The sequence below is a fragment of the Zootoca vivipara genome, chromosome 3 (genome assembly GCF_963506605.1).
Source record: "Zootoca vivipara chromosome 3, rZooViv1.1, whole genome shotgun sequence".
In the NCBI taxonomy this organism is placed as follows: domain Eukaryota; kingdom Metazoa; phylum Chordata; class Lepidosauria; order Squamata; family Lacertidae; genus Zootoca; species Zootoca vivipara.
In genome coordinates this window covers 2793184-2811145 of record NC_083278.1, presented here as the reverse complement: position 1 = coordinate 2811145, position 17962 = coordinate 2793184, and the positions used below count along the sequence as shown (strand labels likewise).

General features: G+C 40.7%; 1 protein-coding gene across 7 annotated transcripts in view; it reads left to right on the top strand.

Annotated features, from left to right (window-relative positions):
- Positions 1 to 17962, top strand: part of VPS54 (VPS54 subunit of GARP complex) — a 49130-nt gene that overhangs the window by 5691 nt on the left and 25477 nt on the right. For 4 of the 7 annotated variants that reach the window (XM_060272330.1, XM_060272326.1, XM_060272327.1 and 1 more), the window contains 8 exons: positions 3451 to 3609; positions 5026 to 5267; positions 6825 to 6903; positions 7659 to 7693; positions 11569 to 11700; positions 13309 to 13694; positions 16822 to 16948; positions 17846 to 17953. In XM_060272330.1, coding sequence (XP_060128313.1) covers positions 3477 to 3609; positions 5026 to 5267; positions 6825 to 6903; positions 7659 to 7693; positions 11569 to 11700; positions 13309 to 13694; positions 16822 to 16948; positions 17846 to 17953 — 1242 coding nt within the window. In that variant the 5' untranslated portion in view covers positions 3451 to 3476. Of the gene's footprint in view, positions 1 to 158; positions 289 to 2026; positions 2145 to 3450; positions 3610 to 5025; positions 5268 to 6824; positions 6904 to 7658; positions 7694 to 11568; positions 11701 to 13308; positions 13695 to 16821; positions 16949 to 17845; positions 17954 to 17962 lie in introns of all 7 variants that reach the window. The other 3 variants (XM_060272329.1, XM_060272328.1, XM_060272331.1) reach the window with 3 other exon arrangements.

The window sequence follows — 17962 nt, the reverse complement described above, 5'->3', positions numbered from 1 at the left end:
CAAGTAGCTGTTAGCTGTGAATAATTTAGTGTGGTATCATGTTGCTGCTGATTTAGGACTGGTTTATTGGTCTAGTGAGATGACTTCAACCAGAAACATTTACACTTCCTGTTATGTGTATGTTTTGTTACTGAAATTAAGCTTTTCACCTTTGGCAGGGAATAAGGTGATTGTGCATGGTAGAAGGGAGAGGAGGAAGATGATGAGGAAGTTGAAAGCAAAAGCATTATACTTTTTTCTAGACTATCTTCCAAAGCCTGCTTATCCCACCTGTCTCTTCCCTAGCATGTAGGTATCTGTGTAATCCCAAATTGATGATTTATGTTTAATTAATCAGCATTTGCATCTTAGAAAATTCTACAGGAAGGTAGAACTTGGTTGCATTCAGTGAACTAGATGAAGACTAGTTGAAAAATGTGGGTTTATGAAGGTTTATTTCCTTGATCTCTTTTCTTACTGTACTGGTAGATATAGTTGTACAAGAATGTGAAATCATCAGTATAAGAAAACAAATAGTCCATTGACTTCAGTGACATTAAGGCATGAGTTTATTGTTAGCATGTACTCAAAACTATTCCTAGGAAGAAAAAAGCACCATGGGTATCATTTGTCAACAAGTGGGCTGTTGTGACTATTATAAAATTGAAGTAAGAGGTATCTGGTATAATTGATTTGATCTTGGCCATTTGTGTTTCATAACTTATCTAAAAACTGTTCTAGTCTTATTTGTATGTATCTTAATGGACTGATAATACAGTCATTAATATACCACACATAATGCATAATGATTATGTATATTTCTAAAAGAAAGTCTCGTTTAGGTCAACAGTGACACCCAGTGGATGAATACTGCAAGTAAATCAGTTGAAAATACCACACTATTCTTCCAAATACAGTGGTACGTTGGTTTTTGAACATCTCCGTTTATGAACATTTTAGTTTTTGAACGCCATAAACCTGGAAGTAAATGCTTTGGTTTTTGAACATGCCTCAGAAGTTGAACAGAAAATGCAGCTTTGCTGAGTGCAAGATCCTGAGGCCTAGCTGTTGGCTATTGAGTTTTCGGTTTTCGAATGTTTTAGAACTTGAACGGTCTTCTGGAATGGATTATTTTCAAAAACCAAGGTACCACTGTATTAATTAAACATAAAGAAGATCGTATGATGTTGTCTCATTACATTTTTCTAAACCATTTCATCTCCTTTTTTACCTTAACTTTCAGTTTCTATAACCAGGTTGTCTATATATATATAAAATGCAAGTTGTTCCTGCGTCCAGTCCCTGTGTCCCGTTTTCGCACTAATGCGCATGTTTCCCACGAACACAGGGATTGGACCAGAGACTTGGAACGCACGCGCGCGCGCTCTCTCCCCCCAACCCCTCTGCCTACCGTTTGTGGCCGCCAACCACTCGCTTCTAAGCAGCAATGTGAGAAGGAGGAGGCTGCGGGATAGACCCGTGCGCTTCTCTTTCTTTCTTTCTTTCTTTCTCTCTCTCTCTCTCTCTCTCTCTCTCTCTCTCTCTCTCTCTCTCTCGCACACACACACACACACACACACACAAACCGCCCGCCCGTCGCCACAGCAAACCACCTCAGGCAGTCACTGGAGGGAAACGCAGCCACAACTTTCCCCTCTCACGGCTGCTGCTTTTTCCCTTCTCTCTCTCTCTCTCTCTCTCTCTCTCTCTCTCTCTCTCTCTCTCTCTCTCTCTCTCTCTCTCTCTCTCTAAATGCCGAGGCGAAGAGGCGGGCCCCCTCCTCGGGGAGAGGATAATTGCTCTCCCTCCCCCAATTAAACACCCATTACTAACTCAAACATGGACCTGGGAAGGGAGGAAGGGGCGCCGAGGCAGGTCCGAGGTGTGCTCTTGGGAGACGGGGCAGCCCAGCAAGTTACATTTCCCTGCATGGAAATATTCCCCTTCCCGCCCCCGTGAGGCTGCACCTGGCTTGGGAAGGGGAGGGTGGGATTGGAAGGGAGGGCGGGGATCCAGCTGCTTTCAGCTTCCTTTGTTGTTTCCCCAGTGGGGCAGTTCTGCACCCTGCGAACAATCTAATCTGGTTGAAATGACTTCCCAAGACCACACAGCCTCGCTTTGCCTCCTTTTGATGCATACCTAGAGTTAACAAGGCTCCTTAGAAGGCAAGTCCTTTTTCTGAGTACAGAAGCTGAACAGAATAAAACGCCCAGCGCTCTATATTAATACACACCACGTCATGGATTATTTGCACCATTCCCAAACACATATGTTGGGGCAATTTAAACTAATAACTAATGTATGAGCATCTAAAAATACAAATATCATATAGGATATGACATTATATTTGGTGCAAAATCTCCCATTCCAAAATGATGTAAAGTGATACCATTAATTTAAAGTAGTCCCAGTCAGTTTCATTCTTTCTCCTTCACAATCACTTACATTTGAGAAATTTGCTTTCCCCAATACCTTCCAATAATCCTACCACCTGTAATTAGGTGGGGGTGGAATCAATCTCTATATCTTTAATTGGAATGACATCCTTTCCATACCCACATAATGTCATAATATCGCCAACTGTAAGTGTGATCTTGAAAATATATTGCTCAACCTTAAAAGGGAAAACCCCAAATATCCACAGCCCTGTCATAAATCAGACCAGTGTAAATATTATATAGGTCCAATCCACTTGCTTCAAGGTCAGATTCTGATTTTTAAATTTATCCCCCCTTTTTTAAATGCGAAAAAATAAAGGAATCCTTTAAATGCTTCATCATACCTGCTGCAATCACTGAACTCTTTTTATTTAGTTTTGTAAGGAAAAAAGGACTTTGAAGGACTAAGTACAAAATAATGTTAGCTAATTGGTTTCAGACTCCCTTACCTGACAATGCAGACAGGAACCTTGAACCTCTGCTGACTTGATCATTAAAACACATTAACGGTTAAGAAAAAATGATTAAAGAAAAGCTTGGTTCCTTGCCTTGACTTACAAATGCCTCTTTACATGTCGTCTGATCTGAAGGATGCATTGATAGGCCAATGCTTCAAGAAGCCCTCTCTGGATTCGTCAAATGAATTCTAATATAATTTTCAACTTCTTGGGGGGGGGGGCAATATGACCTGGAAATCCAGGCTCTTCTGGATAACACATATTGCAATCAGTTTTGAGTCAGGATTTGGTTGCAAGACTGCTTTAGCTGTTCTCTGTCTCCTTCCTGTCGACAGCTGGGGGAGAGGAACGAAGGAGGAGAAAGCAGCCCTTTCTCCTCCTTCGTTCCTGTCCCCCTGCCGCCGACAGCAAGGACAGGTCCCAGGGGTCGGAGAAGCGCTTCTCCGAACCCCAGGATGTTCTAGCGCCCATTTATTGAACGGGCTGAATTACACTAGTCATATTATAATTGCCATCAGCCTGCCATAATATCTAAAAAGATGTTTAGGAATACATGTTATCTCTTTTTAATTCAGTGCTTAACCAGTGGTGACTATATGCAATGGCCTCAAGCCACCGGTCTTCAGTGCCTCCATCAAAGAGCAGTGATACTTTCATTAAAAGGGAAGTGGATTCTGCCAAACGCTTTCGACCAGTGCAGTCGCTGCCAGATGTATGTCCCAAGGAACCAACAGGTAAGTGTCTCTACTTTTTTAATGTTTTTTCCAGGCTGAGTGCCACATTACAGTATGTATGTATGTAATTTGTATAAAAATTTAATACATGCATTCATACATACAGCATAAAAACAAAATAAAAAAAAGAACAAAATCAAAACACACCAATAACCCCCCTCTCACAAACACATTTAAAAGGACAGAGAATGTTAATCAGCCAAAGGGCTGGTTGAAGAGGAATATTTTTGCCTGGCACCTAAAGATGTATAATGGAGGCACTAGGTGGGATCTCAAAGTTACTAGGTCTAGACGCTTACCCTTAACTCTCTCTCTCTCTCTCTCTCACTCCATCCATCCATACACACACACACACCATATCTCATGGAAACGGAGATCTATGTTTGATACACGCATATCCCCACTTAAATGAGGGTTATGTTCCCAGGTACCACAAGTACACATGAAATCATGTATAGTGGGGAACACCATCTAAAAAGCCAAACGCCAGCACAATTACTCCCTCCAAACCTCTTTTCTCAAACTCCAACTCGCCACAGGCCTCCCCTTTCACACATTTTTGCAGTTTAAATAGATTTATTTAATTATTTCCCAGCTCTGCATGAACACACATAAGTGGAGAGACGCCTGTCATTACCATGGTAGGCATGGTAAAAGTATATGCTGTTAAACATACACATTGTGTACCTGTTGAAATCTGGGGACGTGACAAACTACATTCTAGTGATTTCAGGGGATCTCTTTGTAGTGTGACTTAGACAGATACAATCCTTACATAGTGAATTGACACTATTTTGTTTATTGCACAGTTGCATATTACTACAGACATAAAAAACAGTAAATATTTAAATGTTTAAATTGATAGCCTATGTGAGCGTGAATGAAAAGAACATGCTGGAAGAGTAATAAATCAATTTCAATAAGTGTTTTTAATAACAAAAACAATTAAAATCAATTTCAGGGTTATGTAACTCTTGAAATGCTGCATTTTTGTACCTTTGACAGGAGCAAACAATAGTAAATTACATGATGACTGTTTCATCATGTGTAGAAGTTTTGTATGTCTGCCATTGTGAGGCTTTGCAAAATGTACAATTGTTAATACGCTTCATTTCTCTGATATCTGAAATTACTGTACCTGCTGCATGGAGATTTGTATCTGCTACCTCACTGCCAACATTGGAGAGTTCAGAGTTTTCTGTTCTTCCCTGAGTGCTAAAAGCAATATTAATATAAGACGGATATATTTCAGTCTAAACACAAAGGTGCAGAGCAGTCCTGCAGTACATAATTAAAGTGTAATATCTTCTTAAGAGATTTATTTGTATAGTTAATTCTTAAATTATGCTGCAGATTTTATCTTGTCATTGCTGGAAAAAATGCATGCCTCTTTCAAGTTACTGTTTTGTCTTTCAGGTGATCCTAATAGTTTATGTGACAGTCCATCTTTAGTTGCTGATCAACATAGATGGACTATTTATCATTCCAAAGTAAATCTCCCAGCAGCACTAAATGATCCTCGGTTAACAAAGAGGGAATCTGATTTCTTTACAAAAACATGGGGACAGGATTTTGTGGACATTGAAGTTGTGCCTTCACTCTACCTCCCACAGATCAGCAAGGAATTTTTTGTAACATACCAACAGGACATTGTTCAGGTAAAAGAGAAATCCTATGATAGACCTGTCTATTTCTGATGTTAAGGCTATGAGTGCTGTTGCTTTAAGGGCAGAAAAAGGAGAGTTAGGGGGAACCCAAAGCTAGGAAGGAAGGAAGGAAGGAAGGAAGGAAGGAAAGAAGGAAGGAAGGAAGGAAGGAAAAGAAACCCCATAGTGCCTCAAATCAGCCTAATGAGGATTGAGTGTGTTCAGTGGCCATGGAATGCTGACTGACCTTTTTTGCATATTCTGCAGTTTAATTTGCTACTTCACAGAAGATGATAAAATGTATTTGTCTCTTTAAGTTCTTTCACTGTTTATTTTTCTTCTTGCAAGCTGGCTTAGCACCTAAATTGCCTGGTTGGTTAGGGACTGATAGAGAGGAGGTGAGCGGGAAAAGGAATCTGCTGCCAGATCAGGCAGGCAGAGGATGAGCACAGTTCATGCCAAACCATTTTTTTTAATAGTTAATGCCAACTTATGAATCAAAGCCAGCTTTGAGCTACTGTTTCAGATCCTGTTTTGTTAGCCTCATAGAAAACCATGAGGATGTACAAGCAAACCATAGTTTAGCTACACAAAACTGTGGTTTCCTGTTACATATGAAGTGGCCCACACTTAATGGATTTTTTTTTGCACACACAGCAGTATATGAACATTTTTTAAAAGATTCCATATGCTGGGAGAAGAAACATGACTTGCTCATTTAAATGGTTTTTCCTAATTTTAAGCAGCATGATGAAAGAAGTGCAAGCTCTCCGTACACAAGGGCTAAAAGTTCGGAACAGTTACTCTACTCTGCTCTCTGCACACACCCTGCCTTGCCCTTCTCAGTTGGAGCAGCAAGGTCTGAAGAGGACTTCAAGATGCATTTGACTGAATCAATTTGGAAGCTTCCTTGCAGTAGGAAACCAATAATCCAGAGTTCCTGATCATGGGGAGGCTTCTAAGTCTGTCCAGTTGCATTTGCATAGAAGACCCCTTCATGCTAAGCACACTAAGATTGAGAGTGGAGGGTTGGTGCTGCTGTATGCACAAAAGTTGTGGGACACATGGGCACCACTCCCCTGCACTCCCCCCCCCCCCTTGCATGTTCAGGATGAAGGCCTGAAGAGTCCTTTAGTACTAAACCTTACAAAGAAGCCTTAGGCCCTCAGGTGCTTTTGGACAATACGTCCCACCAGCCATGACGGCTGGAGATGATGGGGGTTGTAGTCCAACAGCATTTGTGGACCTTAGGTTGGGGAAGTCTACTTCAGAGGATAGCCCAGAAATAAGAGCCATTGTAGGCTTTATTCCCAGGTATGTGCACATAGGGTGTCACTTTTAGTTAAAGGTATAATAAAATTTGGCCTTGATATATATGTTTTTAATCTTTAATATATTTTATTAATAGGATTGCAGTCCGGAATTATACCATTGCATTATAATAATAGATTTAATTTGCCAGTCAGGTTTTTTTTTTTAAAAAAAAAATATCGTTATGCGTAGGAAACTTAAATAATGTGCTGTGGGGGGAAAATGTTTCAAACCCGGAATTTTCTTCACGTTTCGTAGAGAGAAAAGATTCATGAGAGATGCAAGACCGTTTGTCCTCCTAAAGATACTTTTGATAGGACACTGTTACATACTCATGGTAGGTTACGGGTTTTCTTGTTGTTGCTCAGTCATTCTCTTTAATTTACTAGGGCTGCCATACATCCGGAATTTCACTCTTCATTGGATATTTTGAGTCCCTGAGCGGGGAACAATGAAGTAAGGTAGTCATAAAATATGTAGGGAAAAGATAACAATATACAGAAATGACAGGGTATAGAAAAACAGGGCCAATAAATAAACAAAACAACAACTTCATCATAAAGCAAGCAAAGTTAAATTACAGTGAAGACAGCAATTAGAATTTATTATTTAACCCAGTACCTGGATAAAGAAAATACGACATTTAGCTGACTGAAATATTTCAAATTGTCTGTCCTGAATCTTCCAAACTTCAGCTTCATTGAATGTCCCCAAATTTTAGTATTATGAGAGAGAGAGAAACATTTCTGTATTCACTTTCTCTATGCCATGCATAATTTTATACACCTCTCTCATGTGTACCCTCTTGTCTTTTCAATTCTCCAATGGCTAGAGAGTGAAAGAGGTGAATAACTGCCTCCCACTGCCTGCTGAGATGGTTCTTCAATCTACAAAGGAGAATATTTGCTTTAATAATAACATTTTCAGATTTTTCTTACTTGTGTATATTCAATCTGAAACCAAATCCAGAAACATTCTAAAGTTTAATAAGGGCCTGTATGTTTCATAAAATTGAAAATGAACGAGCAACTGGAGTTTACTGTGAAAATATGTAATTTGAATCTTCTATTTGTTGCGGCATTTTATTTTTAGATAAATCCAGGACAGATCTGGAGCAAGTATCTAAGGTATGATGGAGATTTTCATAGCCGTAAGAAGAAATGCTTTGCTCGTGTCTTTTGCTTATTAATTTATTTGGGCTGTATGTTATTCATTGAATTTATATACCACTCTATACTTGCAGGTCTCAGGGCAGTGTACAGAATAGAGATACATATTTTAGCATAGCTTATCCTACTCTTATGTGTGACAATGTATATATGCAGAATTTAGGCAACTTATCAAAATGCATCATTTCCAGTTGTTTTCACTTTCTTCCTCTTTTTGGAGTTGTTTCTTTTGCTAGATTTGCTAGCTCTAGATCCATTTCAGTCCGGCTTTCGCCCTGGTCATGGGACCGAGACAGCTCTGGTAGCCTTAACAGATGATCTCCGTAGACAGCTGGATCGAGGTGGGTCGGGACTGCTGATTCTTTTAGACCTGTCAGCAGCCTTCGATATGGTCGATCATGACCTTTTAGACCACCGCCTTGCCGACGTGGGGATTCAGGGCACAGTCCAACAATGGCTGCGTTCCTTCATCTCAGGTCGGGGACAGAGAGTGGCGCTAGGGAGGGAGTTGTCGCCGCGGCACCCCTTGGTGTGTGGAGTCCCGCAAGGCGCAATCCTTTCCCCAATGCTTTTTAATATCTTTATGCGCCCCCTTGCCCAGATTGTCCGGAGTTTTGGGCTGGGTTGTCATCAATATGCTGATGACACCCAGATCTATCTGTTGATGGACGGCTGCCCTGCCTCAGCCCCGGACACACTCACCAGGTGCTTGGAAGCTGTGGCTGGATGGCTACGTGGGAGCCGACTGAAGTTAAATCCTTCGAAGACAGAGGTCCTCTGGCTAGGTCTGGGCGACATGGGGTTGGGGGGCCAACTCCCATCTTTTGCAGGGGCTCAATTGGTACCAGCGCCTTCTGTCAAGAGTTTGGGTGTAACCTTTGACGCCTCCCTTTCCATGGAGGCGCAGGTTGCATCCACAGCAAAGGTGGCATTTTTCCATCTCCGCCGCATCAAGCAGTTGGTCCCTTACCTCTCTCGCCCCGATCTGGCCACAGTGATCCATGCGACGATCACCTCCAGGCTTGACTATTGTAACTCGCTCTACGCAGGGTTGCCCTTAAAGCTGACCCAGAAACTCCAGCGGGTGCAGAATGCCGCGGCGAGGCTCCTTACAGGGTCCCGGCCGTGGGATCACATTCATCCAGTGCTTTACCAGCTGCACTGGCTCCCGGTGGAGTACAGGATCAGGTTTAAGGTGCTGGTTTTGACCTTTAAAGCCCTATGCGACTTGGGACCCTCGTACCTACGGGACCGCCTCTCCTGGTATGCCCCGCGGAGGACCTTAAGGTCCACAAACAATAATATTCTGGAGATCCCGAGTCATAAGATGGCTAGATTGGCCTCTACTAGAGCCAGGGCCTTTTCAGTACTGGCCCCAACCTGGTGGAACGCTCTTTCCCAGGAGACCAGGGCCCTGCGGGATTTGTCATCTTTCTGCAGGGCCTGCAAGACAGAGCTGTTCCGCCGGGCCTTTGGGTTAGACTCAGCCTGACCCCTGTGTTTTTCTCCCTCATGGCTTGGATTTATGGCCTACTTGAAATGAGGCTGCACTTTAAATTTTAATACTGTATTTTAATCTGTATTTTAACTAATTGTTTTTATGTTTTATTGTGGTTCTGTTGGTGTCAGCCACTTATGGCCTACTTGAAATGAGGCTGCACTTTAAATTTTAATACTGTATTTTAATCTGTATTTTAACTAATTGTTTTTATGTTTTATTGTGGTTCTGTTGGTGTCAGCCACTTATGGCCTACTTGAAATGAGGCTGCACTTTAAATTTTAATACTGTATTTTAATCTGTATTTTAATTAATTGTTTTTATGTTTTATTGTGGTTCTGTTGGTGTCAGCCGCCCTGAGCCCGGTTTTTGACTGGGGAGGGCGGGGTATAAATAAAAATTTATTATTATTATTATTATTAGATTCTGAAGATTATCTTTTAACACTAACACCATAGTCACATTTTATTTTATTTTTTTCCTTCGCTGGAATAATCTGTACATATTTCACACATAAATAGGCCCAGTGCAATAATGTACTACAGCAAGCTTCAGATTTGTGTGATCTCCCCTTCTTTCCTCCTTAGTCCACAAGGTTGAGGGATGGGGTTCTTTAAAGCTTTTATTTGTGGTTTAGAACAAAATGTAGTTTTAATAATAATAACAATATATTTTATTCATATCCCACCCATCTGGCTGAGTTTCCCCAGATGGAAATATTATGCTATATAAAAATATAATAAAACAACAAACATTAAAAAACAGAATACTGTATCTTATACAGACTATAAATAAACCAATAAACCAATGGATAATAAGTAGTAGTAGTAGCAATCATCATCATACCTTTGGGTAATGTAACCCTTGTGATTGAATCTGACCGGGTTGTCCAGAGTTAATTTTGCATGCTTATTAGCACAGTTCTCCAGGTGTTTTCTGTCTGTTAGTGCTGCACAGAAATGTGAAAGAGGTATTGAGTTTGATGCCTCCTATGCCTCTTCCAGTTAGTTGGTCCTTTGTAATGGCATGCTAGAGATTATTAGGGAAGGGATTGAAAATAAAGTTGTAATGTAATGCCCTTATACAAATCTGTGGTTCACACTGTGCCATACTTGGCACATGGTTATGCAATTATATTTTTTTCAGCTCAGAATTGCTCAATGTAGAAAAGGGCAACCAAAAGTTAAACCTAGCAAAATAGTAAAACTACTATTGACCATCTGATATCTGATAAAGCCCTAAGCGGCCTCGGTCCAGTATACCTGAAGAAGCGTCTCCACCCCCATTGTTCTGCCCGGACACTGAGGTCCAGCGCCAAGGGCCTTCTGGCGGTTCCCTCGCTGCGAGAAGCCAGGTTACAGGGAACCAGGCAGCGGGCCTTCTCAGTAGTGACACCCACCCTGTGGAACGCCCTCCCACCAGATGTCAAAGAGAAAAACAACTACCAGACTTTTAGAGGACACCTGAAGGCAGCCCTGTTTAGGGAAGCTTTTAATGTTTAATAGATTATTGTATTTTAATACTTCTGTTGGAAGCCGGCCAGAGTGGGTGGGGAAACCCAGCCAGATGGGCAGGGTATGTATGTATGTATGAATAAATAAATACATAAATAATTATCTGCAATTACTGAAGCCAGGAACACAACCAGTTGTCATGAGTGGGAAAGGTTTTATATTGCTAGACTGTAGGCACCACAGAGTGCCTCCTCCATGCTCTGTTACTCTGTTTTATTTTTATTTTTTCATTTTGTCAGTTTTGTCTGGCCCTAGTATTCTATGAAAAAACCCAGAAAAGTTCAGTGAATTGCTCATATTTACAGAAACCTTACCTAACATCATTAAACATTATGATGAAACATTTTTAAAAAGCATTATTTCATGGTGACAGTTACATTTGTTTTCATAATTAGTATAAGGATGATTACAATATGCTTGTTCTAGTGAAATTAATCTTTAAAAAAACCTAAACTCAGCTGGACAAATATTTATTGACTAGTCAAATATCCAACCTTAAGTCTAAAGCATTAAATGGTGGTACAAAACTTCTGCTTATCTGAGAGGAAGGCCAACTGAACTCAGTGGGACTTATTTTTGAGAGATGGATGTAGAGTTCCACTGTTAAGCAGTATTTTAGATTACCTATATACATATACTGTGTAAAGGTACTGCTCTGAATCACATGTACAAGTTGATGTATGCCCCAAATTGATAGGAGGTCTAAGTGATATTCTCCACCAGGCCTGCTTATAAATGGATTCAACAAGTCTGCACTACACAGGTAAAGATGGGAACATTAGTGATGTGTAGTAATGATATGTGATTGACTTCTTTTTCAGATTTTTTTAAAACCAGATTTTGCCTTGGAAGATCCCCTAACATTTAATGCAGTATTACCTTGGTCTCATTTTAATACTGCTGGAGGCAAAGGAAATCGTGATGCAGCTTCCTCAAAGTTGCTTCAAGAAAAGGTAAATAAACTCAGTGCTTTCCTCCCCCGAAAGGGTACTCAAGAGGACACAGAACCGGCACCTCTTTTTGTTGTTGTTAAAAACACTGACATTGACTGTAAGAACTTCATGGTGAGTACCAGCACTGAATAAACTGTTTCCATTGGAGGTATTTGATCAGTGCAATGGAAAATTCTTTATTAAGATGCCAACTGTGCATATTTTCTTGGCTTTTGTAATTCTGGTTGAGCTCTTTCAGAGTAAAATGTTTGTTTGTTTGTTTGTAGCCTGCCCATCTGACTGGGTTGCCCCAGCCACTCTATAATATATAGATATTATAAAGGACTTGGTTGTTTCTGCTGGGAAGGTTAAGAACATTAAGCCCTAAAAATGGATTGTGGCATAAGCATTTAAGACAAGCCACTTTATCAACATTTGAAATGTGGGTTATCCTTGCTTGATACAGATATCATTTCTGATATCAAAGGCTCTTAATCTGCCCATTTAGGATGGATGCACAATTTTTATTTTTTAATTCCATCTCTATCCTGCCTTTCCTCAAAGGGGCTCAAGATGGGATTTGTGTTTTCTGCCATCCTCCCATTTATCTTCACAACAACCTTATGAAGTAGGTTAGTCACTGAGTCTGATGTCAGAGTGAAAATTTTAACAAAGTCTCCACAATCCTTGTCTGACGCCCTAACCACTATATCAGTTGACTATCAGTGCTAATTGAGCTCAGATTCTTTCTGTTTCAAAGAGAAACCAGCTGGGCAGAGTGGTGATTGGATAGTTGTAGAGTCTGAAGACTCTTCCTGCCTCCAGTAAAACAAGGAGGTGTTTGAAAAAAGGATTGTTGCTTTCTAAAAAAGAAGTTCTTATTACATAGTGAGACCAGAAGGCAGTGCAAAAAATTAAGAATGCCATATTACAATTTAGAGTGTATGTGAACATGATATAAGTGAACTGAGCTGTTCAACTGTGGAATGGACTCCCTGGGAAGGTGGTAGATTCTCCTCCTTCCAAAGTTTTTAAGTAGAGGTCTGTCCTGGATGCTTGAATTAAGATTCCTGCATTTCAGGGGGTTAGACTAGATGATCCTTTGGGTCCCTTCCAACTCTACAGTTCTATGATTCTACGATATCTTAACAGGAGTAAAAGACCCAGAGTGGGTATTCATTACTCAAACTTGTAATGAATCGGCAAAAGCAAGTTAAATAGGGTATATGAATTTTTAATGGAAGATAATATTGTAAGCATCAGACACTCCCAGTCATTATTATTCTGACAGTATCAAATCTGCAAATTAATTCCAACTTAGCCAGTACTTGCTGAAGTCTCATTTTGAAACTTTCCTCCTTGAAGAATGGCAGCTTTCAAGCCTGCTCTTAAACTTCCAGGAAGATTGAAATACACCTCCAGTGTCATGCTGTATAGTTTTCTTCTTGTTTGTTTAATTTTAAATCCAGTGTTAATTAAATATGGGCTGTGTTCCTGGGTGTGTGCATGTGTGATTTGGAAAGGCAACGTGCCCATTTTACTTGAGTTAAATGTCTGGTACAGTGACACCGATTGTGGTAGATTAAGAGCACAAATGTTACAATATTGATTTCTCTTTCTTCCCTTAAGCTGAGCCACTATCTGGATATTGTGGAAGTAAATATCGCTCATCAAATCTCTCTCCGCTCAGAAGCATTTTTTCATGCAATGACCTCCCAGCATGAGCTGCAAGACTACCTCAGGAAAACCTCCCAGGCTGTAAAAATGCTTCGAGATAAAATAGGCCAAATTGATAAAGTGATGTGTGAAGGATCTCTTAAAGTTTTACGATTATCATTGACTAGAAATAACTGTATAAAAGCATATAATAAACTGAAGTTAATGGCAACAGTGCACCAAACACAACCTACTGTACAACTATTACTGTCCACTTCTGAATTTGCTGGAGCCTTAGACTTGATAGCAACAACACAGGAGGTGCTACAGCAGGAGCTGCAGGGCATTCATAGTTTCCGGTAGGTGATATTTGACATTCCAATAGAAATTCATAATCACATATAAAAATTACTATGATCCGTTTCAAGGGATATCTAGTTTGTGCAGATCTAAGTTGGTATTCAACTAAATTTAACTCAGAGTAGAGCTGTTGAAATTAATGGATACGACTAAGTGGGTAAAGCTTGGCTGAATACCACCTATAACTGGTATCTTTATAAATGTTATTGAGTTGTACTAATTTACTATATTGTTAATTATATTACAGTATTAGTTACAGGTAGGTAGCCGTGTTGGTCTGACGTAGTCGAAACAAACAAAATAAAAATCCTTCCAGTAGCACCTTAGAGACCAACTAAGTTTGTCATTGGTATGAGCTTTCGTGTGCATGCAAACTTCTTCAGATACAGTATATTAGTGTCCAGTGAAAATGTAATTAGTCAGTTTTTTTAAAGGCCCTAAAAGTATCCTTGATATAGTGTGAATTCTTATTTACACTAATAGTTGTACACCACATAAATGCAAAGGTAAAGGGTATTCAGACTGCCCTTCCTTTCTGTCCTAAATATAGGTCAATCAAGATCATTGGGTGAGTACAGGTCACCTAGTATTATGAGAGTAGGTAGAAAGTTGTCTTTGTCCATTTTTCTCCACACCATCCATTATTTAATAAAGCGCTGTCACACTCCCCCCTCCCAAAAACAATCTTGTTTTCTAGACTAAAAGGCCCTTTATATTTTAGTCCAGGGTTTCCCAAAGTGGTTGACTCCTGGGCTTGATGGGACTGTTCAAGGAGTGAATAAAGACCTATGGCTCAAAATGAGTTGGGTGGAAAATAAACTTACAGAAAAGGGCATGTCATACACAGAGTGAACGTGAGGAATCTCTGTATTTAACAAGATAATTCCACAATACAACCATATTCTCTTAGCTGCTTTGCTGCTAAAAAGAATGTCTATAGGTGCTTTTCCTCACTTTATTCATTTACATTGGGTCAATGACAACTTCATAAGCTCATCCAGGGTTAAGCCTTTCTTAGAGTGAAGATAGTCATCCTTTTTTAGATACGTCGACCATAAATCAATCTAGTGCTCCAGATGTGTCTTTCCCATAGATTTGTTAAATGCTTTTCTAATAGTCATTGAATGGAGCTCAGCTTTTTTATTCCCATGGTGCTCTCTTGCTGGTCTAATCATCGTGCTCCTTTAGATTTGCTCTCCATGCATTGATTCTTATTTACCTTTTTGTTTTCCATTTGCCCAGATTTTAGAGATCCTTTTAGATCTCCTTGCATTCTACAAACTTGGTTTTCTTACTGCCCCCTCTGACTCCCATCTCTTTATTGAAAAAAATTAATAGTTCTCACCTCAAGAAATATATTTGGGGAACCATTACTGCATGCACACCTCCACTGTTAGAAGTTAGTTTACTCTATTTCCTGTTCTTTAGCCAGTTATTGATCCCTAAGAAGACCTATCAACATCTCCCATGACTGCTGAGATCTCAAGAGTCATTGGTTACATATTTTGTAGCAAACTAGCTGGCCCGGCCACGCGTTGCTGTGGGTCATCCCTGTGATTCCCCCCACCCTGTCCCGATCCATGACGTATCCCGCTCCTCCTCCCTCCAACCCCCTGGCTCATCCCTGTGTTTCGGTAGGATACCCTTCCCTGTTTTCCCCAGGCAGTGTTGTCCCCTCCCCACTGTATCTCCATACATTGGCCCCTGTGCACACATTGTGAACATTTTTATATATTTAGATTTAAAATTTTTGAAATAAGAACATGAGAAGCAGAAGTTGTTATTGTTTAATTTTATTTTTCGGGTTGTCATTTATTTTAGTGGGTATTGTATGATTTGGGCGTTGTTGTGTGTTTGGGGTTTTTTTGTGTGTTTTTTTGTTATTTGGATTTTCTAATTTTGGAGAACTACTTTAATAATCCCGACCGGGGGGGGGAATCAAATAGCGAAGACCCACAGCCCCGTAGCAACAGAAGGCGAGTTCCGAAGTGCCCAAGCTGTTCCATAAAAAACCCAGGAAGTGGCAAGGGGAAGGTACGAGATTGTAAATCGGGGGGGGGGATTGGCAACTGCAAATATCCAAGAACTTAAACTGGGGAGAGAAAGTGCATGGTTGTTGTTTTTAAAGACGTGGAGGTTTGCAATCAGTCATAGTATAAAGCCTAGGTTAAAAGGGGCATGACTGCCCTTACTTAAAAAGGCCGCCGGAGCCTCGCATGTGACACAATGCCCGCTAAATTTTGAAGTAAAAACCCCTTGCCGTGCCCCCAAGTGCATTGCTGTGGGTTATCCCCCCCAGACCTAGTGGGGGCCTGGCAGCCTGGCAGGGGCCTACATAAAACAAAGGCCGTGCTGCGGCCTGCAATTCAGGCGCTCGCCCTCCCCCACCCCGGGCCTAGTGGGGGCCTGGCGGCCTGGTAGGGGCCTACATAAAAAATAGGCCGTGCTGCGGTCTGCGATCCAGGCACTTGCCCTCCCCCCCCCCCGGGCCTAGTGGGGGCCTAGCAGCCTGGCAAGGGCCTAGGGGTCTGGTAATGGTCGCCTTGGTGGTTTCAGTTGCTTGGTTGATTATGTCATTATTTGGCGCCGCCCTTCAGAGCTTTTGCTGGTGACAGCGTGCAATCTGCCTTTCTATTGGATGCTGCTGGAGTCTTCAGAGCTTTTGCTGGTGATGTCTAATTTGTGCGCCACTTTTTTGCATTTAATCACTATTTAAGGTATGAGAGCTGTGCTTTTTTGGAAAATAATTTATGCCAGATCCCTCACTGATGGGCAAGGTACACTTTGTCCTAATTTGAGGCAATTTGGTTCAGCGGTTACAGAGAAAGGCTGTGACCTCTGCGCACACAATGCCTATATTGTTTATATATATAGATTGTTCTCCTTTCATGGAGATGTCTGACATTAATGTCACAGTGGAATTTAAAAGGTTTTTTGTTATTTTGCTGCAAAGGAAGACATAACGTAAATAAACTGTATTCAGTGTGCTTTATAGTGTTATTTATTGTGTAGAAATTACACAGATGATAGTTATACATCCCCTATTTTCCTGATATTGAGATAATGGCATTTTCATGCTCCCTCTCATAATTATTTTAACTTTTTCACAATTTTTTTCTTGAACAGCCATCTTGGATCACAGCTTTGTGAATTAGAAAAACTCATAGATAAAATGATGATTGCAGAGTTTTCTACCTATGCTCACAGTGACTTAAATAGACCTCTGGAAGAAGAATGTCAGATTCTGGAAGAGGTATAGTACTTCCCATTTAAAGGCTTTTTGCAGGCTAATTGCCTCTCAGGACACACGGTTGTCAATGCCTATTCCATTCACTTTTTTGCTACAAAATGAGTTTTCACCAACACATCTTGAATCCTCTCAGTGATTTAAAAACATTAATTTTGGCATTTTCCATTCAATTCTTTTTTATTTCTCAGCTGTGTCACAATGCGTACCATTTGTCCATTCCTTCATTAATGGAGGCACAAATACACACTCTATATTGTCCTTAGCAGAACTAGCTTCTGTGTATAGTAAAAGGTAAAGGTAAAGGGACCCCTGACCATTAGGTCCAGTCGTGACCGACTCTGGGGTTGCGCGCTCATCTCGCATTATTGGCCGAGGGAGCCGGCGTATAGCTTCCAGGTCATGTGGCCAGCATGACAAAGCTGCTTCTGGAGAACCAGAGCAGCACATGGAAACGCCGTTTACCTTCCCGCTGTAGCGGTTCCTATTTATCTACTTGCATTTTGACGTGCTTTCGAACTGCTAGGTTGGCAGGAGCTGGGACCAAGCAACGGGAGCTCACCCCGTCACAGGGATTCAAACCGCCGACCTTCTGATCAGCAAGCCCTAGGCTCAGTGGTTTAACCACAGCGCCACCTGGGTCCCTATACTGTGTATAGTATGAGGGGATTAATGCAAAGTATACAACTGTATCACATGGCTTCTACAGCATCCATTTCTGCCGGGCCAGAATCAAACCTTGACCTTAATAATGGTACAGAGACTAACTCCTATTGTACTTTCCACCATATTTGCTATTTAGCATGTTAATTTATCTGCACTAGTTAAGTTCTAATTTGCCATTTGAGTTCTGATTACCTTTCTTTCACATGTGATCTTTATTCTTGTTTTTTTTCTAAATAGGAAAGGCTTGTATCTTTAGTGTTTGGACTTCTAAAACAAAGGAAATTGAATTTTTTTGAAATATACGGAGATGAAATTATTGTAACGGCAAAAAATATAATTAAACAGGTAATTAAT